The sequence below is a fragment of the Dermacentor variabilis genome, chromosome 9 (assembly GCF_050947875.1).
Source record: "Dermacentor variabilis isolate Ectoservices chromosome 9, ASM5094787v1, whole genome shotgun sequence".
NCBI classification, from domain to species: domain Eukaryota; kingdom Metazoa; phylum Arthropoda; class Arachnida; order Ixodida; family Ixodidae; genus Dermacentor; species Dermacentor variabilis.
In genome coordinates this window covers 124,798,874-124,822,555 of record NC_134576.1, presented here as the reverse complement: position 1 = coordinate 124,822,555, position 23,682 = coordinate 124,798,874, and the positions used below count along the sequence as shown (strand labels likewise).

Here is a 23,682-nt window from a genome sequence, read left to right as displayed (position 1 = left end):
CGCGACGATCGCAACAGCGTGGGTACCGTTCTGCTACGATAGTCCGGAGCTGTGCTGTTATACTTTGACAAGCATTCAAACTGTTAGCTACAGATTACATTTCGTGTCTACTTGGTTCTGTGTATGTTTCCACCCATGAATAAGATAGTTTTGGTTAGTAATAACAGCATACCTTACGGTGTGAACTATACTTGTCCAGCAAAGGGACCGTTTATGAACTGTGCGAGCATCCTAAGCTGTGGCAGATACTGGATCGCAGATATCTTTGTTCTATATAGCGCATGGTCAAGCATGCTGTATCAATGTTTATAGATCTACAAACATTGTGCGGTGTGACTATGCGAGGCCGTACTGCGCTGTTAGCCCGTTTTCTCTATTCTTTTTTTCTTCGAGAAAGGGGATGACAACAGAATCTTTCTTTTTTCGGTTTTGTTCGTTCCATTCTCTACGACCCACTTACACGTATTAAGGCAATTTTGTCCTCAAAAATAGCCATTGCAATTTTTTTATGCGATCCATCTCGGATATGGCTTTACAGGGCAAAAAGGTAATGCCAAAGCACACAACTTATATATGTAACATGCTGGTTCACCAACCGCAGTGATAGCTGTGTTGTGCAGTGCCATTGGCCTCGCGCAGAAAGGCTAGTGATGACATATAGTGACTTCAAGCCTACTAGACTTGAAATGTCTCGGAAGGGTGCCGGTGTATCACAATTATTTGATAGCGCCTGCCACTTAGATGTTTCATGGTTTCCTTAGGTTGGCCGTACACGAGCATGCGCTCTTATGTTTTAGTGCCTACGCCATGCTAACAGATAGTGATCAGATTTACCATTTCATGCTGGTAATACAGAGACACCAGTTCTCTTCGTTGAATTAAAACCGAATACGCAAAATAGTTTACAACACATACACTGTGGCTGATAATGCGCGTCGCGTGTTTGCGCCTGAAAGAGATATTTCACATACTGTAGTTACCGATGCCCCGAAAGGCTTCCCTGATGACCTTATATGAACGGACATTGCATAAATTTCGCAAAGTACGATCTAAAACATATCGAAATCGTTTCGCAGCACGCGACGGCAATACTTTCAAGCAGCGTCGCGCCGGATCACACAAGCCAGAGAGGAGGAAAGGCTTGCCGCGCACCCTTTCCTCTTCGGCCGAAGAAAAGGTCTATAGCTGTCGGCTAATTTGCTATCACAGTTGATGGTTTACTTTCAGGCGAAACTGTGGCTTTTTTCCCAACTTAAGGTTTGGACTGAATAAGAAAAGCACCTATTCAACCTATTTCTAGGTGTGTTGTCTAGTATTTTTCAGGGCAGTCTTTTTTCATGGCAGCGTAAGAAAGAGCAACAAGGGGCAGGACAGACGTGTGTCTTTTCGAGGCACAGCACTCTCTTCTGTGGCTGATTGTGTTTTTTTCTACGTTTTGTATGGGCTGAAACACTGGGACAAAAGAATCGTCAGCATCAAGAGCGTGCAGCAAATTGGCATTGAGTGCAGGGAGGAGGCCTGCTCGCGCTGTATATGGCATTAATAGTTTGTGTTGTTATGACATATGATATTTCTGTCGCCTGTGAAATGAATGTGAGTACTCGCAGAAGCGGGCGTCTTCGAGTTGAAGAAGAGAGCTTCTATGTACGCGGCTTGTTGCGTACGTCTGCCACCCGGGTTCTTGTCTAGAGTCATGTCAGAGCGGACGATAAGTTTAGCACAAAAAAATCACACTTCCGCCTGAAAGGCAAAGCACCGATTGCGGTAGGAAATATGTAGATAGCTGTGCGAAGTAAGGATAGTTGTTTTATCAGCCCTATAATCTTGCAAACATTCGCTTACTAACTAAATTAACAATGACAGAATATGTAAGTGTGACTCAACGAGGATGTAGAAAGAAACAGGCACACAGAGACAGTGCTGTCTTTGTGTGTCTGCTTCTTTCTATGTCCTTGTTCAGTCACGCTTACATATTCTATCATGGATTCAAACCAACTAGCCCACCAACATTCTTAAACTAAGTTAACCAGCACGGTGTCACGCGCACACAGGTAAACATGAACATATCTCGCTCAATGAGCGCGGATACTCGCTGTCAAAATTCTGTAGTGAGGAATCGCGGCAGCAGCAAGCGAATTGACTTTCATGCATCTCTCGCTTCCACGCGAACCAAACGCCGAATATACGGCACATACGAAACTACCAGTGCTACGCTTATCTTGCAAACATCGCTGACCACTCTGAAGATAAGGTGAGCATGGGCGCGCATTTTGGCTCACAGTATAAGAATATTATAAGCGTGCTTTTGCCACGTCGCAGATTGCTTTCAAGGCACACGAGCGCCAGTAACGCGTCCCTATGGCATCCGCCAAAGGGATCTACTACGGCATCCACGATTCGCGTGACCAATGCCATAGTAGAGGCCGCCGTTGTCTCCACCATGTATGGAGCGGCGGGCGAGAAGGACATCGAGGCACCCTAGCAGCCGCCGGAGAATAACGTCCCTCCTGCCTTGCCCGACCCCTCGGCCTCGCACGTGACAGGAGACGGCACGCATCCAGGCCGCGTTCCTCGCTCGTGCACAGATTTAACTGCGTTCGCCGGCTCTCCTCCACATGCTTTCACTCATACGAAACCTCACGGCGTCGCCGACGGCAAAAATGCGCCTGGAGTGTCGATATAATTGCTATCGCAATAATAAAATGTGTTTGAGCGTGGGCACAGAATTGCAGGAGATAACTCCTCCAATACAATATCTGTGCGTCATGTCTCGTGCATACGTCTGGTCAGCACCGTGTGCATTTCAGGAGGAAATTGACTTAAAGTGGGACTAGCTCCAGAGCAACAGTTTTTGTAGTTCGGGGTTGTACACTACCTAGACACTATGGCTTGCCCTTCGGATTCTGTCGAGCTGTATTTACAGTTGATATTGGATGTCGATTTTCAATGACAGAAAGTAGCATTGAGGCTTTTTGTAAACACCTTAGTGCTGGCCTCTGCATTGATTTTGACCACACGAGTCTTGTGGGTCTCTTTAAAGCACCCAGGCGCAGACCACGACGGTGTTTGCCTTCGATTTAGATTAAAGTTGGGCCGCTTCAATCGATAATTGAACCTGCAACATAGCTCTCAGCAGCAACATATCATAGCCACTTAGCACGTTTACGCAATCTTGAGCATTGAGAATGCCATTCTTAGTACACTGAGAACCATTTCAAGGCACAGGCAAACATTGGTGCTCTTACCACGCGTAGCCTTGTCGTAAAAGAATAGGTTTTCTCTTTCTTTTCTTTCTCAGCAGATAACTCTACGTGTAATGAACACATCCCGGAAATTCGTGCACGTTCGTTATGGGGTAGTTTGAGTAAATAGAACTACCCGATATATCGAACAAATTTTTTTTTTTTGCACAAACCTCGTTGTTTTATAACCAGATTCGAACGCATTGCCGAAAGTTATTGGTCCAGAACACGCTCTTTATTTCGGGTGTAATGATGACTTTCCAAATCATCTCGTCGCCTAGGAAACCAGGTAGGCTCGTTGGCTGAAGAGACGCTGGAGAAGATCGGGGTCCTCATGAAGATGCCCAGCGGAAGCGGCGAGGAGAACGCTGTGCTCATGGCAGAAACGCTGTATGTTTTCGAATACCTCAAAAGGAGGAATGTTACTGACCGTGCACTTGAAGAGAAAGGGGTTCGGTACCTAAGGGATGGTAAGCTTATATTTTTCTTATTTATTTATTTCTTCTTATTTCAAGACACTATAGGTAATTTGGCCTCACCAGCATGGACATGTTTCTAGTACATTGGTTAAAAAAAAAAGTTCAAAAATTTACATAACATTGCAAACGGGCTTGTGATAATGTGCACGTCAAATGATGGAGGAAGCCGAGAAAGTACAAAGACTGTCAGGCATTGTCAAATCAGCAGGGGAAAAATGAGGTGAGCAGGAACAACCAAACATTATGAAGTAATATGCGAATAAAATAAATCGTGAGCACATCTAAAGTATAGATCTAGTAATCGAATATATTCCTGCAATTTATTCTCTTAATTGCTTCCTTGACTGACCGGATCCGGAGGAGTGTTCTGTTTTTCAGTAACACGAGGAAAAATGTACGTTGAAATTATAACGCTTTGTCTGTGCACCGAAGGAAAGCCTGATGGGAAGTCTTTGCCTTTGTTTCCCCGCGTAGGATATCAACGGCAGCTGTCTTTTCGGAACGAGACCGGCTTTTTCTCGAAATTTGGGAACACTGTGCCTGGTAGCCTGTGGTAAGCTCCACAGTCTCTGCCTATTCACTGTTTTTAGGCGGAGCACTTTAATCGCATCAGCTATAATACTCTGCATCAGACTTCAAGTATGCTAGGGTACGCAAGGGTGGCTGAAAGGGGCATGTTGGTAATGTTGCATCTTTGATTAACAGCATGACGACCTACATGAGAAGTAAGCAGCTCTCTTTCCTGCTGCTTGTCTTACTTCCCATGTAGATTGTCGCGCTGTTAACCATATATGCTAGTGTACCATTTTGTCGGGGGGGGGGGGGGGGACGTATTTTACTGACATGCCGCAAGCTAGTGGCAAGGTGAAGCTCATTATGCTTTGAAGCCGAGCTAGTTTGTATGGAAACGTCTTCGAATGAATCAACGCTAAAGACTGGAAAACGGTGTATGGCAAGTGAACGCGCATATTGTGCTGTGGCTTCTTTTGTCACTCATTGCGTGTTGTCCTAATGCTTTTTCGTTCAAAGGTGAAACTTGGCGTCACCAGTCGGCTGCTGAAGTGAGCTTGCAATTGGAAACTGCTAACTAAAAAAGTCAGGTTCGTCCGATAGGCGGAGCATTGATGGTGGTAGCAAATTATTAGACAGCTATACGAAGTAAGGTTAGTCGTTTTAGCAGTTGCATAAAGTCCTGTAAACGCTGACTTACTAAATGAACAAGCATGTTGTCACACATGCACCGGCGTGATGAAGAGAGGTAGCAACGCCGGCCTTCGTCATGGTACAGGAGGCTTTATACAAAAGTTACCCAGCTGTGTTTACGAAAGCAGTTGTCACCAATGATTTTTGTTCCTACAGGAACTATTTGTACCATGATCCGAAAAGAATGACTTTGGCTTTTCACGCACTCTCGAGGTCGTCAGTGTGGGTCGCAATCTTACGCGCCGATGCAACGGCGCCGATACAAAAGGTGCATACTCTTGCGAAACCCGAATTCGGGGGAGCGTAACACCAGACATTATATAGCTCTTTGAGAGGCACGTGCTCTCATGTGGGAGCTTGACATGGTATATGTGCTTTGTACGAGACCTATACGAGGCTTATGCCTGGTGTAGACGTGGTTATGGAGTGCTCCGGAAAAAGCAGTTGGGCCAGGAACTTCTCCCCCTCTGACGGCTGCTAGAGAGGGCTCTATTGTCGGGAGAAGAGGACGACAGTCGCCTTTTATGCCGGTGCTCACAACGTCGCTGGAGGGGACAGGGATGTGACGAATCGGCTTATATATGGACCTCTAATTACTGCTGCGGATGTACAGGTGAACGCCTTTGTTCTCTGTGGAATTAGGCAAAGAAAGAACAAGCGCTGCCTCAATTTTTTCACTGTAGCAAATATATGCCTTCAAGCGCATCATTTCTTTATTAAAGTAAATATCTCTCTTAAAGCGTTTGGCCATTCGCTTACATTGACGGTCATCTTTGAATGTTTCTACAGAAGTTATGTTTCCGGAAGTTTTTCACTTGGATGCATTTGTATGCATCCGGTACGAGAGCCCACACAAGAAATATGCGCAGGGCTGTTTGATAGCGTTTGCTCGACGTGTCCTATTGTTTTATTTGTTCTCATTTGTAATTTTTCTTGCTTGCAAAGGTTGACAGCATTCGTCACGCGCACGTTGTGCAAAGCAAGGCAGTACACTAGCATCGACGACTCGGTCATTTTATATGGCCTGCAGTGGATACTGATTCAAAAGAAGTCTAGGGCTGTTTTCCAGGAAGAGTGGCCTTACGCCGAGGAAAGCATTCTGGTAAGTTAGCAAGTTGAAGGACCTTGACTGGTTGGCTGCCCGATCTTGCTTAATCTATGCGACGCAGTAAACGGACTATGAAAGATGCCGCAGTGGAGCGTTCCGGATTAACTTTGGCAACGTAGGTGCGTTTGCTCTGCACTCAGAGCTCTTTGAGTGGGCGTTTCCTTTGCATTTCGCGCCCATCGAAAAACTCGGCATCGTGCTCAGCGACAGACCATCACCGCCACTGAACAACCTGCTATAAAGGAGCGCTCGCACAAACTGAAGTGTAGTACTGAAGTCTACCTGGTACAAGAAAACGAACTGGGCCTAGCTTGGTTAGTGATATGTGTTGTGGCGCAGAGTTTTAAGGTGAGGGATAGCTTTAGATTGAAAGAGAAAAGTTAAGCTCCACTAGTGAGTTAAGGAAATTACGAATACGAAGGAAGCCGTAAAGGTTCTTTTTTAATAAAAGCACGTGTCGAACAAATGCCTTTAACAACAACTTATCAATTTAACGTAGCGTTGTGAAAGAGATAGAGATAGTGTATTTGAGCTCGACCTGATGTTTATGTGTCTTTGCGCTGTGTCTGGGTTATTTTTGCTCCTCATGGTCAAAGTGGCTCATTTACATTTTTTCCTTATCAGCGTAGATTACTAATATACCTTCAATATAGCCTCAATAGCCCCTTCAGTCCCAAATTACGTTCAACTGTTGATAAATGTGTGAAATTTACATAATTTTATGCCACGGTGCTGGAGACTCCATAGAAAGCAAGTCAAGGTGGGATGAGAATAACTCTGCATTTTATAGACCGTCACCATAATTACATAGCGATTAATTATTCATTTATTGTACAGTCAGTCATGCTATGTTTCTTCATTAAAAATAATGAATCACCCGCTCGAAATACAAGCACAGGTTAATTATTGGGTGGAAGCATTGCAATGAGGGAAGAAAATGTTTCGCAATTTCTACCATAACGCCCCACTTCAAATGTCCCGTCAAACACGCTAGCGCCTTCACCAAAGCTGTCGTCTGAAGCAATAAAATTCACTCAGAAGTGAAATGGGTGTACTTTAGGGAAGCAGAATGTTCACTTTACTGAAAGCTTAATGTTCGTTGTCTATTCCTTGCAACCACTGCAAAGTAATGGCAAATGTAGGTCACGTCCACAAATGTGTATGCCATGACTGAAGGGGATAGGATCATCATTAACATGCCTTGCGCACTAATCCTACTCTGCGAAGGCTTGGAAAATAATTCCTTAGAAACCAAATACCAAACGGGCTACGAGAATGACGTGGGAATTCGTCGATAAGCTCTTAAACCAAATACCAAACGGGCTACGAGAATGACGTGGGAATTCGTCGATAAGCTCTTAACAGATAACTCTCTAACATTTTGATAGTGCCATATTTTTCTTGTGGCGAATGCCGTATAATGAGTTCAGAAATGGTTGAGACATGACTTGGAATGCAGGCCCTCCGCTGACTTGTTTGTATATGAAGAACTGAATCTTTGAGCTACTATAGCTGCAAAAATGAGCGACACGCGTGATTCCAATGTTGGCGCAATGAAACAGTGGTTTGTTATTCTTGTTTCTGAATCTTACAGGGAACTGAAGACAAGTTTACGGCCATGACAGCCTTCGTATTCATCACCTTGGTGGAATGTAATCCGTTCGTGGAAGAAAAGATACGTGTGATCAGGAAGGTGACTGTCATTTCACCTATTAGCGCGGGTTCAGTTCGTACGTCACTGAAGCATTCTCGTGGCATAAGTTCTCTTGACCACAAACACTTTTGGAAGAGAAATTCTAAAAAAATGTTAAAGTATTTTATCAGTCAAGCTATTCAAACAAGTTTTCGGGAGTGCACTAGATGCTTCCCCTAACGACTCGTAATACACCCTCGAATTTCAATCTCACTTGCACAGCCAAGAGAAAAATTACCTTTATTGATACTGCTGCAGCTCAAAAAAATTGTAGTCAGGTATGGGTGGTCAAGATTTTTGCTTGAGGTAGGCATACAATATATTCCAGTGAATAATCAGGCAGGAGATAAACTTCAAGTTCATCAACTAGGAGTCCAAAAGCATATAATTGTAGAAACAAAAAAATAATGACCTCTAGGCCTGTTTGCGGTTATGTAATCAAGGGTTGAAAGATTGAAAATCCTCTGCATTGTTGGTGATAGGGCAACGAGCGTGTGATTTCTCCGAGGCCAGTGTGCCAACCGACATTTTGGGCTGTCAGGAAAATTGTCTTCAGTTCAGGTGCTGAGTCTGTGTTAGCAGTACCGCAGAGAAAACCTGACGTGCAGATTACCACAGTCTGCAGTGATGTTTGATCACCTGAGCTTCTGAGTTTGCGACTATGCGGGGATATTTTTTTCTCGATCAGATGTAAACGAACAGCGAATCTTTGCTCGATTGCAGGAATATATTTGGGAACATGCGAATGAGGGAAATTGTTTCAGCGAAGACTTTGTTTATAAATGCGTCTCCTTTTTAGCATGTTTAACACACTCTACTTATCTTAATCTTTCGATCCTAGAACCGCAGCTGATTCGATTGATCTGTCGTCCGACACAGTCACTGTTTCTCGCCCTCCATAAATTTTCGTGAGCTTGTGAACAACACCTGTCGCGGAACGTGATGCATTTTCTCTAACTGATTTTACGTTCCACTGAATGTGACGTTTGTATTATCTTTGTATCAATTCTAATTTGCCCTAATTAGAAATACGCTGTTGATTACTATGGAACTTTTGCCTTCTTTCTCTGATGTATTGTCTTGCCTTTGTGTGTAGGAATTATTGGACTGTTTATGGCTGCAAATGTTTAGGACACACACATCCCTTTATAATACCCTCAGAAGAGGCCGTTTTAGGGGCGATGTAAAACAAATATCTAAAAATTGTGCAGATCCCACGCACTGTGGGAACCATTTGCAGGCATCTGGTTATCGAACATTCTTATATTTCGGGGGGAGGGGGTGTTCTTGCAAAGCGATACCAGGCGGACCGACGAGTTTGTCTAAATTCGGAAGTTGTGCGTGTAGGGTCGTGAGCGTTCGCGAGTATGATGAAGGCAGTGCGATTACGACCGCGCTGAAGACGGTCGTATGGTGGCAACTGCACGAATTCTTACGACATGGCAGTTCTTTTTAAAATTTATGCATAGGTAGCAGACGAGTAAAGGCACAGGTGAGGATCACACAGGTTGGGATACCATCATCGGTTATGTGCTGTACTATCACACGCACCTAAGTCTGTGTCGCGTGGTGCGTGCTTAAACGTTGAGTGTACTTGATCACCATGAAGAAATGATAAACCGTGATCGCCTTGGCCGTTCATGAAGTTGGTACACCGTCGCACAGTTTATAAGTAGCATGAACTGCTGCGAGGCAGGTGTGGGGGAGGGGTTGTGCTGGTACTGAGGATTGTGCGGTCCAACACGACGCCTCAAAGCGCGAGTTGCCACAAGAAAAAACAACAATAAAGAAGTGGTGAGGGTGCACTCGCCACTTGTTTCAAAGAGAAGGCTGGAATTGGAATGGACTTTCTGTGAAATAAAGCGAGACAGGCACCTTCACCTATGTGCCTACCCATTTGCTGCAAAGAAATGCGAAGAATGAGGCAAAGAATTCTTCGCACTAATTAATAAATGAGCTGCTTCAAAGTACTGACAAATTCTTGCCCTGGTTAGCTTGTTTCGGCGATCGCTTATCGAGGAATGAAAATGGTGCAGGAAAAAAATTTCGGATAGATAGAATGCACAACACAACTGAGAAATGCAGGGATGTGCGATAACTTCTCCTGACTCGTTTTATGTTTACGTGGTGCTTGGTTGCGCAAGCACTATCGTCGGCACTCTTACGTGACGGGAAATAATCTGAAGAAGCTTTGTCTGTTGAGAACTTCCGGTATTGCCTATTTTAGTAATATTTTCCCAAAAAATATAGCTACATTTGATGTTCGAACCCATTGTGGTGTCACTGTAGGTGGGGCGCTGTGCTCCTTAGCACAAGCTCGCCGACTTTGTTCTCGGCAGCATTCCGCGGGAGTGGAGGAGGAGGAAGAAAAGGAATGCAGAAAAGGTAGGGAGGTCAACCAGACGCACGTCTGGTTTGCTACCCTACACAGGGGAAGGGGCTTATGGGAGGCAGGAGCGGAATGCAACAACGGTTGTGCACCGTGCTTCGGGTGCACGTTAAACAATCCCTGGCGGTAAAGATTACTCCGAAACACTTGCCTACAGCGTGAGAGATAGCCCATCGTGCAGTACTCGGAATCTCGCAGAATAATACTAGATGGCATAAGTTCTCTTGAGCACAAGAACTTTGGGATGTTCAGCAATTGTTTGCGGAACATCATTATAAGCTCAAGCATTTTCCGTATTTTGCATTGCCGCAAGCTTTGTGCGTAATGCGAACTTTTGTGCATCGAGCACTACTAGGACTCAATGCACGGGTAGGAAAGCTATAGGCGGACGTGTGTCCGATTTGCTACCCTAGGCAGAGAAAGGAGGGGGGTTAAGGGACAAAATAAAAAAAAGAGACTGAGCGAGGCACTAGCAGACATAACGCAGTCAATTTCACAAACTGCAGTAATGCCTGCGTTGCTTTGTAAGTCTCCCACGTATGCGTGGGCTGCCACGGGAGTGTGTGAGTGAGAAAACTTTATTTCGGAACAGAATGATTCGTGTCCAGTGAGTTAGTGGGCTGGGGCACCCGCCGAAGTTACCAAGAGGTCTTGCCTCCCGGCAGCCTCCTTGGCCCGCTGGACGGCCCAGAGTTGGTCTTCTAGGTTCGAGCTGAGCAGCCCGGCCTGCCATCGCGCGCAGAAGCTGTTTACGGAGGCTTCGCTCTCATTGTCCTGTATTAGTCCCTGCCATTCCCATAGCATGTGTTCTAGCGTGGCTCTGGTGCCATACACTTTGCAACTATCTGTTGTGTATATGTCTGGATAAATAGCCTGCATCAGCATTGGCCTCTTGTATGATTTGGTGTGTAGTTGCAACTGGACAGCTTGCGATCTACTGAGTTGGGGATGTGGTGGTGGATAAGTGCACCTCTGCATCATGTAATGGTTGGTGATGTCGTCTCTTGGGTCACGGCCCAAGAAACTTTTCGTTTCGGAAAATGGTCCACAATATTTGTGGTTTAACACACTCCGAAGACCGTATTGTTGGACGTTACTAACGATCCCACAGTAACACCGTGCATGTACGATTGCATCTTCACAGTGGCATGAGTCAGAGATGGCTTTGTGTCACGTTGCGTACTTTGCAGCCCGACTGGTATCCCATTGCAACGTACCTGAGCGAGACAGATTTCAGAAATGAAAACGCCCACGCAACGGCTCTCGCAGCGTACGCAATGATGCGAGGAAACGTCACGGGAAAAGACAGCGCACTGTCGGCCCTCATGCAAAAGCTCACCCACGAACCTTGTAAGTCTTTTATGCGCTTCCTTGCTTATAGCACTGCATGTTTACAATAAAAAAAACAACTGATCAAATGAGAGGAATAGTGATATTAGAGTGCGGATTAGAACCTATTTTGCAAATTTCTCAATAAGACAAGCAAAGAATAAAAAAAAAACGCGGTATGGCGAGGAGATGTTACTATGGTATTAATTTTGTCCGTATCGGCTGCTATTTTTTCATCTTAGTTTTACGACCATAGTATCCTAGCATAGAGAGAGGCACGAGGCAGTTATCATATGCCAGCACGTTCTGGTGATACGAAGGTGTAGCAGTCAGTGCTTCCTACCTCTGAAGCCACTTTTCCTTTAAACTGTTTCAAGAAATTCTCTGGATTTACACAGAACTTTGTAAGATAAATTTATTCAGTTTGTATGTGTGAATTTTTAAATATATACTTCTATGTTATACAGATATATGGAAAATTGATAGTTCGAATTTATTTCCAAGCTTGTTTTGTAAATTTTAACAATGAAATCGCTGCACTCGGAAGTTAAATAATGTTGAATTGCAAGCCACGCAAACCAGAGTTGTTCGTGCTAGCAATACAGTCTCCTTCTTAAAACTACATTCAGAAAACGAGATGTCAGCGCTTTTATACTCGCTCCACGTGCAAAATGAATTCGAACAAAAGCAAAATATGCCCAGGTTGACACGGAACCCTATTTGAATTGTGAGGAAACGAGCACAGGACTACGCCGTATAGCAGATAAAGTAGCAATGTCAAAACAGTGTGTCCCTTCACGACACCAATTTGAAGTATGTGCTCTAAAATTTTCGGAGATGCTGTGATGTACTGACATTCCAGCACCACGTTTGCTCGCTTACAAGTCATCTGTAGTGAAGCGCGCAGATATGCGGCCAATATTTTTTTCTTTCCCCTATGCCAAAATACGCCCAAGCACGTGACTACTGGGACTCTACAATGTGATTCTGATGCTCCCTGCCTATGGATGGCTAATTTCACTGCATAGTCGGCTGCGCAGTACCCCGACCACCTAGTCATGCTCGGCGCTAAATTTAAGTGTCTGCTAACGCTGAGATTTGCAGGTGCGGCTCTAGCTGGCATTGCGCCATACATTCGTTTTGTCGATTACAGATGAGTATACTTGATTTAAAGGGGGATATCCAGTTGATGAGAGGCGTTCACTGCACTGCAGCAGGACGACAAGTTGTACTTCGCTGGCTAATGTGAAACTAATTTGGGCTGAGTGAAAGGAAAACGTCGTCGCATCAGCAGCTCCTCGTAGCGATCATTTCGGCGTGGTGGTAGTGGTTTCTCTTGTCTTTGAGTCTTTTTTTTTCTCCACGTCGTAGCACCGATTTTCCCTAGATCCGAAAGAAAAATTTCCCAAGCGAAGCGGAGAATCCCTGGATCTAGGGAAGTCTTGCTCGTGTTGTCAGCACTGGTAGCAGTGCACTAACTGCGCTAAATTTATATGTAGCCCTACCCGTACTGCCATTACAGATGTGTCGGGGGCTGACTCTGTTCATTACGGAATCATGAGGCATAACAGGCGCTGTCTAAATAGCAGTGTTCAAATACCCTAAATACCCTCACTGCGACAACACTACTCCTTTAAAACCGTGATTCTTTTATTAAAAAGAGAAATTCAATGCCCTCTTCCCGGGCCTTGGCGCGTCGGTCCAGTTAGTTTCTTGCCGGGTGAAGTGGGCCGATCCTGGAGGTAGCGTAATCGACGGCCGCGTTGGTCATGCGGTAGAGGTCTCCGCGTCCTGTAGTTTTACCTGGCAGGCAAGCTGTCGCTACGCTGTGAAAAGCTGTGGCAGATGAACAGTTGCACAGCATTTGAATAAGTGATTTGAGAAAGCTTTGCTTAGCACATAGATGCCAATATGTGGGTTGGATTGGCATGTTTTTTGAAAAGTGTTCGTTGAAAACATTTTGTAGAACAAAGTTAAACAGGCAATTATCCCGAGCAATGAATTGCTTTCGAGGTGCAAAGGAGGTTTCACGGAAGGCGACAAACTATTCCACACTTGCTCTCAGACTGAGACTTCTCTGTATGTCATGCTAAACACTCCACTTATGTCGCAGTGCTGAACACACGAAGTACGGGAGGCAATGCTACTCCCTTAGTTGTCGAAGGCACAAGTTACGCACTTCTTGCCCTGCTAGCCAGCGACAACAGCGACGCCGATGTGATCCAGACCGTTGTGAACTGGCTCAACACTCATCGCCCTCTGTCCGGAACTTCCTCTTCAACACACGTGAGTTTAAATCTTTATGTAGAAGAAAAAGAAACGTACGTTTTTTGTATGTATAGGTATGTATAGATTTCAGCACCCCTATACTGTGCAACTAAGATAACCTTCTATGAGTCCCCATATGCATTAGATGATGTAGCTTAGTCGGTGAATGCGATGGCAAAAAAAAAAAAAAAGGCGAATGACCTTAGAATTGTAGGGGATGCAAGATAAGTATCTAAAGCACGAAGAAAAGGTGGGCTTCTGTCCAGACAAAAGGCCGGCTATATCAACTTTAATTGCGCGGAACAAATATCTGGGATTAAAAAAAAAAAGGAATACGCCACCGTATTTGGTTTCGTGGATAAACTTTGGGCCACATTGCCGTTACAGCTTACCGTAGAGGAAAGTTATACAATCATGTGATTTGTTGCGCGTTGAGGTTCTGTTTACATTTTGTAATCACTGAGATTAACTTTGGCATCATTGCTGAACAGGTGGTATAAAAGTGGCGTCAAATTTGCAAATTCGCAGCGGCCAGCAGAAAACAGCGTCTGCGAGAATAATGCAATATAGCCAACTGTTTCTCAAAAAAAAGAGAAAGAAACTCAATACAAGGACAACAGAATCCGTGTAAGTTTTGTAAGGGTATCACAAATTCTTTTTTTCGAAGCACCCGTTAGTGCCCTTATTTTACGTTTTCCTGCAATGTCACTGTTGGCTTTGTTCACGCTTTTGTCAAGTACATGTATAGCATGTGATCTTATTCAGTTATTGGGTCTGCTAGCTTTTTTCATTTTACTACTTAGGTGTTTGTACGTTAAATTATCTTGTTAACATGTTTAGACGTGCCTCCACCTTCATCCTTGTATTGAGTGAGCATACATCTGCGCACACCTGACCAGTGAAAATGCTGCCACGCATGCATGCAAATCCTCATGCTCCTTAGGTGAATTGGGGACTTGTGTTCGCACGCGGGTCCTGAACTTCTGGTGGAGGTAAATACTTAAAGTTATTGAAGAAATAGCTCCCTGTCTGCAAAGCTTCCTTCCGGTCATTGCACTAACTCGCTGCGATATCAGATGAAAATCTCAGACTCTATTTCAATTCCTTTGGAAGTATTGTTCAGTGCACAGTTGCTCGCCATCGGCAGGTTACTGCGTATCCTTGTTAATAACTTCCTTTCGATTGGGCTGTCAGCCTCGGCCCACTGCATTTCTGTTGTGCAAAATTCATGACGGCCTTCCGAGCTGTCGCACTTCGGGCAGAAAGAAGTCAACTCGCGCTGATGCTTCTTTTACTAGTTCGCGCTCAAGACAAATGACTTGGGTTCCCTGCAATATTACGGACATTTATGGCAAAGGCATAGCTGCTTCCAAAGTACAGTCACGTTCAATATGAGTTTAGCACGGTGCCTACAGTCGAATTCCGACTGAACTCTGATAACACCGTTGCCAGTGAAAGCCCGTTAGGGGCGCGACTGTTGTGGCTCAATCTGGCGCTTGCGAGGGAGGAAAGCGCAGAGCAAACGCACATTTTTCTGTCGCCGAAAGGCCGTTGGGGTGTGGGAAGGAGGGAGAGGGGCGGCGCTGTGCTCTGGAAGCAACTGCCTATTTCGCGACCGGGCGCAAGGGGACCTGACGATCGCGGCTGAACTAAAGCGGCTCAACGTCGCGTGTGCGGGGAAGGAAAGCAAGGAGGCAGCGCAGGAGGGAGAGGGTGGCTATTGCTCCGCCAGCAACTGCCTACTTTGCACGGCCGTGCCTGGTTGCATGCGTCGTAAATTGAAAGCGATCTCCGGACTTCTCATACCTTTGTGCGCGCTTTATTCTGGCCGCTCAGTTTGCGTCGAAGCAACAAAAGTCACTTCGCTCGCTGCTGCTACTGCTGCGCTTGCTCACTCCAGCGTTTTGACAGCGAGCATCCGCAGTCATTGAGTGCGATGCATACATGTTTGCCAGTGCGCGTTGCCATTGCGTGTTGCCAGTGCATGTTGCCATGCTTGTTAATTCACTAATGAGCGCATGTTTCCATGTTTACAGCTGATTCCTTATTTTTTTATAGCTGTCTACTAATTTGCTATTGCTAATGACGCTTCATCTTTCAGGCGAAACAAACTTTTTTCACACGTTGGCGCCGCCGTGCACACTGAGATCCTCTTTGACCTTAGCACCGTGTTTCAGCTCATACAGAAGGCGATTGTACATAAGGGGACACGCTCATGCTTAAGGTCATGGCTACAGTTGCAGTAGAACCGAAGGTGTCGAGTTCTCAATGGGGACTCGTAGAGGGTGTCCGTGCACGCAAGAAATCTTAATTTCAGGATGCCGCAGTAGCCCTCCAGGCGCTTATGGAGTTTGACGTGAAGTCTTCGGAACCCGACATGGACCTCATGTGCGACGTCACTATGAGTGGACAGCCGTACTTCCACAAGAGCATTCGGATAAGGCCCGACAATGCGGCAGTGCCCCAGGCGGTGGATGTGAGTATACTCATGAAAGATTACCTTTAGCTTGTCAAATAAACTGTACAATTAAGGAGTCGTAGTTCTCTTGGCATGTAATGAAGTTGACGGAATACCACACCAATGTAGATGTGGGCTAGTAGCTGCATCTTTTGGTCTTTTGTTCAAACACAAAGCGTCAGAAGCAATCGTATTGAAATTAGCATTCTTTACCTGCTTTGCGCGTTTTGAGTCTGTATGTATGTATGTATGTATGTATGTATGTATGTATGTATGTATGTATGTATGTATGTATGTATGTATGTATGTATGTATGTACGTACGTACGTACGTACGTACGTACGTACGTACGTATGTATGTATGTATGCATGCATGTATGTAACCGGTTTTCCCGCCTACCTGGGTCACTACGCAGTGGTCGAATGGGTAGCCCATCGGGCTGAGGTAACAGGGTTAGAAACCAACCATGAGGCAAACTTGGGTCACTGAGCATGTGGCAACGTGTACGTACTTGCTGGTCTTCAACGAACTTCTTTCGCAAGAACACTTGTATGTATGTATGTATGTATGTATGTATGTATGTATGTATGTATTGAAAGGGGGTTTATTGCAGCTCGTACGAGGGATCGCAAGTCGCTCTTGATCGCGAGTCCTAGCCGTTCGCATCAGCAGCCCGAGCTCGGGTCTCGCGCCGCAGCGGTGGCAGTTCGCACAGCGCCACATGCATGTTACCCACTACAATTGCCCCCACGGCGAAGAGGAGCCATCCTGGCGACCTAAGGTGATGATACGATAAGGGGGTCGTGGTACGGCTTCAGGCGACTGACGTGAACCGTCTCGCGGCCACGGCGGCGTTTGTCCGAAGATGGCGTCACCGGTTCGACCACATAATTCACCGGCGATGTACACGCGACGATCCGGTACGGACCCTGATATTTCGGAGCAAGCTTTGGGCTAAGGCCAGGGGATTGGAAGGGCAGCTGAAGCCAGACGTGAGAGTCCACGGCGAAGGACTGTGTGGGCTGCCCGTTGTCGCGTCGATCTTTGTGGATACCTTGGGTATCCGACGTAAACGAGCGAGCCAGTTGGCGGCACTCTTCAGCATGGCGAGCAACTTCGGAAAGAGGGGTGAATTCAGAGGCATCCGGATGATATGGTAGCACGGTGTCGAGGGTAGTGGATGGTTCACGTCCATAAAGAAGGGAAAATGGGGAGAAGCCTGTGGTAGCCTGAACGGCGGTGTTATACGCGTACGTCACAAAAGGGAGGACATCGTCCCAATTGGAATGATCAGACGCAACATACATGGTGAGCATGTCACACAGAGTGCGGTTGAACCGTTCCGTGAGACCGTTAGTCTGTGGGTGATACGCCGTAGAGGTGCGGTGAATAGTGCGGCAAGCGGCGAGTAGCTCATTAATAACTTCGGATAAGAAGACACGGCCTCGGTCGCTGAGCAGTTCTCGCGGTGCGCCATGCCGTAAGATGAAATGCCGTAACATGAATGCGGCGACGTCGCGAGCAGCAGCCGAAGCAAGTGCAGCAGTTTCGGCATATCTTGTGAGGTGGTCTACTGCAACAATTATCCAACGATTTCCTTTAGCAGTGGATGGAAGAGGCCCATAGAGGTCAATGCCAATCCGATCAAAAGGACGTGCAGGACACGGCAAAGGTTGCACAACATCGAACGGATGGCCATACAAGTAAGGGCGAAATTTGTGTAACATTCTTTTTCTGTGACAGAATAATTGGTTTCTGCCTTCGTGAGGGCCCGACTCGCATATGCAACCACATATTCCGGAAAGCCAGGCTTGCGTTGCGCAAGGATGGCTCCAAGACCAACGCCACTGGCGTCCGTATGAACTTCGGTCGGTGCAGTCGGGTCATAGTGGCGTAGAACAGGTGGTGAGGTAAGCAGACGACGCAAAGTGGTGAAGGCTTGGTCACATGCCGGAGTCCAATCGCGAAGGTCACCTGGGCCAGCCAGGAGCTTCGTCAGAGGAGCGATGATGCAGGCAAAATTGCCTACAAAGCGTCGAAAATACGAGCAAAGGCCGATAAAACTTCGGAGCTCTTTCAGTGTAGTCGGCCGCGGAAATTCTGCGACAGCACGAAGTTTGTCAGGGTCGGGAAGGACGCCGTCTTTGGAAACGACATGGCCAAGTATGGACAGCTGGCGGGCGCCGAAGCGGCACTTTTTCAAGTTAAGTTGAAGGCCGGCGGTGGCAAGACAAGTAAGGACGTCGCGTAGACGAGAGAGGTGAGAGGTGAAATTAGGGGAGAAAACTACCACGTCGTCTAAATAACACAGGCACGTCTTCCATTTGAGGCCTCGCAGAATATTGTCCATCATTCTTTCGAATGTCGCTGGCGCATTGCAGAGGCCGAATGGCATTACCGTAAACTCATACAGGCCATCAGGCGTAATGAAAGCTGTTTTCGAGCGGTCGGATTCATCCACTGGCACTTGCCAATAGCCCGATCGCAAGTCCAAAGAAGAAAAGAATTCAGCACCATGTAGACAATCCAGGGCGTCATCTATGCGCGGTAGAGGATAGACATCCTTTCGTGTAATCTTGTTGAGGCGACGATAGTCCACACAGAAACGAATCGAGCCATCTTTTTTCTTAACGAGTACTACGGGCGATGACCAAGGGCTGCAGGATGGCTTGATAACACCACGGTCAAGCATGTCTTCAACTTGCTCGGTGATGACACGACGCTCGGTGGATGACACGCGGTGCGGACGCTGGCGTAATTGTGCGTGGTGTCCCGTATCAATGTGGTGAGAGACGGTACGTGTGCGGCCTAACGATGCTTGGTTCCAGTCAAAAGACGCGTGAAACTCATTTAAAAGAGTAATTAGCCGCTCACGTTGTGTCGGCTCGAGGTCATCGGCAATGGAGCGACAAAAAACATCCGGTGGGACTCGGTTAGATGGCACAGGGGGCGTCAGTGCTGTTACGTTGGCAGTATCGACGTCGTCGGCCATGGGGAAGTGCACAATAGCGTCAGCGTCCACAGACTCGATGGTGCCAATAGTCTCGCCACAGTGCAAAGCCAAAGTGCACGAATTTGGGTTAGAAATCAGTATTTCTGCAGCACCATGGTGAACCGTGAGGAGGGCGAAAGGCAACAATATAGGCTGGCGGCGAATGAAGACGGCAGCGGGTGTAAACATGACCGTCGCTTCGGCAAGCGATTCGCATGAAAGAGGGACAAATACAGCACTGTGAGGAGGAAGGTCAGTATCTGAAGCTACACAGATCCTGCTAAGATCGTGAACTTGAAAGTCGCGAGATGGCAAATCGCACAGAACGGAGAACTGAACCTCAGCACATGCACAGTCGATGACGGCATGATGGCGCGACAGAAAATCCCAACCGAGAATGACATCGTGGGAGCAACAAGTTAACACAAAGAAATCAATGGAATACAAAATGTCTCGGAACCAGAGGTTCGCGACGCCGGTTAAGTAAAACAACACGTTGTGCAACTTGGTGACGTCGTCCCACTTGTTATGCTGGCTCACCCGTTCGTAAGATGACAACCAATCCTCCACGTCATGATCATCGGTGCAGCTAAAGATGGCAGGATCACGCTGGCGCAACACACCGGAAACGATGACCGCCGGAGGCTGTGGTGCATCTTCCTGGGTGGTTTCGTCAGGCATGGTCGTAGCAGTCGGTAGCGTCCGGCTTCGGAGTTCCAGTTTCCGAGGTCTACCCAGCACCTCCACCAAATGAAAGGGGGTTTATTGCAGCTCGTACGAGGGATCGCAAGTCGCTCTTGATCGCGAGTCCTAGCCGTTCGCATCAGCAGCCCGAGCTCGGGTCTCGCGCCGCAGCGGTGGCAGTTCGCACAGCGCCACATGCATGTTACCCACTACAGTATGTATATATGTATGTATGTATGTGTGTGTGTGTGTGTGTGTGTGTGTGTGTGTGTGTGTGTGTGTGTGTGTGTGTGTGTATGTATGTATGTATGTATGTATGTGTATGTATGTATGTATAAGCTCTTATGCCAATCCATTGACCCAAGTTGTCTGCGAGCTGACGCCACTAGGTCTCTGTTCGTGGTCGTGATGCTGTCTTGGTCATTCCAGCCGTTGTCATTTCAGCTTTCTTATTTCAATTTCATCATGTAAAATAGAAGTGAGGCATGCAGACAGGACACAAGAGAAGTGGACAACACGAACACCAATATGAAGCACAATAAGAACAACAGTTTTACTGACTGTCGTGTGGGTGTGGTTTATAAAATTCCCCTTAGCTGTGGGCAGGTCTACGTAGGGCAAACGGGACAGTGTATCAATCCGAGGCTAATGGAACATAAAAGGTTGTTAACCGGTGGATTGCCTTCTAATCTTTCGCTACATTGCCGAGATTGTAACTGCACACCAGAGTTAGATGAATGCGCGATATTGTACAGGCATAAGAATGAAGATACGCGTCTTATGGTAGAGGCATGGCATATCTATAATGGTGGTAGTGCGTGCGTGAGTCAGCCTTTGATTACTTTACATAAGGAAGAGATTAAGTGCCTTAACAGTTATCTCTCATGTAGACCGGCACGTGTACCCGATTGACACGTGGTGTTACCATTCCTGAGCATGCGCCAGCTGAGTTTTGTGTCTTTGTTTTTTCGCCTCAGTGCTCCCTTCAGTTGAACGGCGTTCGTGTTGTCCACTTCTCTTCTCTTGTGTCTTTTCTGCATGCGTCACTTCTATTTTGCATAATGAATCCTTACCAACTAGCTCAGCTTTCTGTCGTTCTATTTATCATGTCGTGGTCATCATGCCTTCTATGCCTACCCAGTTGCCCAAGTTGTCTAATAGTTTGAGCCACAAGTTATGTGCTCGTGGTTGTTGCATTTTCACCACTCCAGCTTTGTGTTACAAATCTCGTCACACCGTTGTCGTCATACATTCGTCATGCAGTCGTCATACTGTTGTCGTGACGTCATCGTTGTCGTTCCATCTTCGTCACTTGAGCTTTGTCAATCGACTCTCATCATGCCGTGGTCACGCCATCATTGCCGGCAGTATTCGTTATACAGTCGTCACGCCATCGTCCTTATGCACTCGTCGTCATCCCATTGTCCCAATACTGTTGTCATGCTGTAGTCATAATACAGTCATCATCATGAATTCTGTCACACTGTTGTGTTGATGTCATGATCATTCCACCTTCGTCATGCTGAATTCGTCATCAGCATTTCGTCATTCTGTCTTCACTCCACCGTTGCCACACTGTCCTCATACAATTGCTCTAATACCGTCCTCGTCACATTATAGTTTTTTCGGTGTCTGCCAACCGGGAACACAGAATTTTCAGGGATTTTGAGTAGTCTGGAAAAACTCGGGGAAAACTCGGGGAATTTGTGCCTCTACAGGGAAAATAAGCTAGAATTTTATTCTAAGGGTTGAAAGTCACGGTAATGCTGACTCGAGTAAAGGACAGGAATCGCAATGAGTCGTCTTTGATGCCCTGTCATCTTCTGGAGGAGTAGCCAGTGTATAGTCAGCGACCGACTTTCCGGATTCCCCATAATTTGGACGGCTTCGCGGCACCACCACGTTCCCCATGGAGTCAATGTATCAGAACGTTTGAAATTTCGAACGCAAGAACTCTTCGCCGTCCGATTTTCCGGACGTTTTGCTGTGACCGCAGGTCTGAAACGGCATTAATCAAAGTCACCACCGCTGCCATATTGATCACCACGCCGCCTCGAACCAGCACTCGCACGCAGATCCGCTGGCAGCCGTAGTCACCACTGTGGCAACGCTAGGCCTAGCTGCTTCGTCTCGCTATGAAGCTTCTTGCCATTGGGTGCCTCGTTTTTTATTGAAATAATTCGCTGCTGTCAGCAATGGCACAGACTCCACCTTTGTGGTCCTCGCGATTGGCTTAGAAGCTTGGAAAGCACGGTGCATTGCATAATGCCGGTTCTCGAAAGTAAGCTTCGCCTCTGTACAGAACTGTTACTTAGTGAAGCATACGCAAAAGTATTGCAGTGAAGCATAACAAACATGAGAAGGGGCTATTGCTGCAATACAAGGTATGTTTGCCTTAATTATGCACTCGTACACGCGGTATTTTCTGTCACAGTACGAGCACCAATATGGCTAATATGTGTACCGACAGGCCTGCAGAGCGTTTTCGAATGTGCCTGTGGCAGATTGAGCCCTTAGGGAAGTAAATGACATGCATTTATTTTTTCCAACTGGCCGATTTTTCAGACGTTTTCGAGGCCCCTAGGGAGTTTGAAAAATCGGACGTGGACTGTGCAACTAACCAAGAACATGCTTGAGATGGTCCGTGGGGCGAACGAGTGGTGGAAGGAGGACAAGAACAAAAAGGACCTCCGCATTGGGGAACAAAAGGGAAAGGAAGCATGCTGCCGCCATTTTGAGCTCAATCGTGCTTGGCTGATGCCGAGAGGCAGGTGCCCCTTATCTAAACCAAAATAAACTCTTTAAAGCAGTGAAACACAACACTGAGGCATCGTGCGCGGGCTGTGAGTATGTCAGGACAGTTGAGGTTGACATACGAGCTGTTGCGAGAGAATCTCAATTGAGACAAAGTTTGGGCCTCAAACCACTGAGCTTGCTATCAGTTGATAGAAATAGCTCATATTCTAAACTATTTTCTTCTGTATGCATTCCCTTTTTATTTGTATTTGAGAATGTCCGATTCGATTTGCAATTTTTTCAAAGACATTTTATTTGCTGTGCATTTACTAACCCCTCCCTTCTATTTTTCTGAATAACATAAGCACTGCTTTTTAGTATTCAAATTGGATTAAGTCATATTAAAAAATTTTCATAGGCTTACTAGAGTGTGACAGCATTGGGCGATATCCTTTCAGCCCGTCTTGACATAAAACATAGTTCTGTATCACCCAAGGAATTTTGCAAAGGCACTCAGGTAAAAGCTGAAAAACTCGGGGGTTTTAGAATTGTCAACTTGGTAGACACCCTGAGTTTTACAATTATCACTTTAGAAAGGCCATTACATTGTCGTCATGCCGTCTTCGTCATATGCTGTCATTGTCATACCGCCTTCGTCGGTCCAATGACGTCATTCGTTCGTAATTCTATCGCAATCACACTGTCGTCGCCATTCAGTCGTGATTATGCCGCCGTGTTCACGTCATTGGCGTCATTGCGTCTTCATCACAGTCGTTGCCATGCATCCATTGTCATATCGTACGTTGGAGCCATGCTGTCATGCTTGTGCCATTGTTGTCTTTCTAGCTTCGTAATCCAGTTGTCCCATCCATTGTTTTCGTCACGCTGTTGTCGTCATACACTCAGAATCATCCCACTATCATGCCGTCATCGTCATGCTTTTTGTCGTTTTACTATCATCATAAATTCCCAATCGTTATCTCCTTGTCATCACACCACCTTTGTAGTTCCATCGACGTCATTCCTTTTTAGTCACTGCGTCGCAGTCATACATTCGTCGTCTGCCATCATGCTCATGGGCGGCCTTGATGACCACTACT

The 23,682-nt window shown here is 46.3% G+C and overlaps 1 protein-coding gene across 2 annotated transcripts in view; it reads left to right on the top strand.

Moving 5' to 3' along the window:
- The window catches only part of LOC142557414 (complement C3-like), a 142,776-nt gene that overhangs the window by 92,795 nt on the left and 26,299 nt on the right, over window positions 1-23,682 (top strand). For both annotated transcript variants that reach the window (XR_012822768.1, XM_075669237.1), the window contains exons 23-29: window positions 3,524-3,712; window positions 4,196-4,274; window positions 5,870-6,026; window positions 7,627-7,725; window positions 11,305-11,464; window positions 13,557-13,729; window positions 16,029-16,187. Coding sequence is in view for 1 of the 2 variants with exons in the window: in XM_075669237.1 (XP_075525352.1) it covers window positions 3,524-3,712; window positions 4,196-4,274; window positions 5,870-6,026; window positions 7,627-7,725; window positions 11,305-11,464; window positions 13,557-13,729; window positions 16,029-16,187 (1,016 nt within the window). In the remaining variant the exon portion in view is untranslated. The remainder of the gene's footprint in view (window positions 1-3,523; window positions 3,713-4,195; window positions 4,275-5,869; window positions 6,027-7,626; window positions 7,726-11,304; window positions 11,465-13,556; window positions 13,730-16,028; window positions 16,188-23,682) is intronic.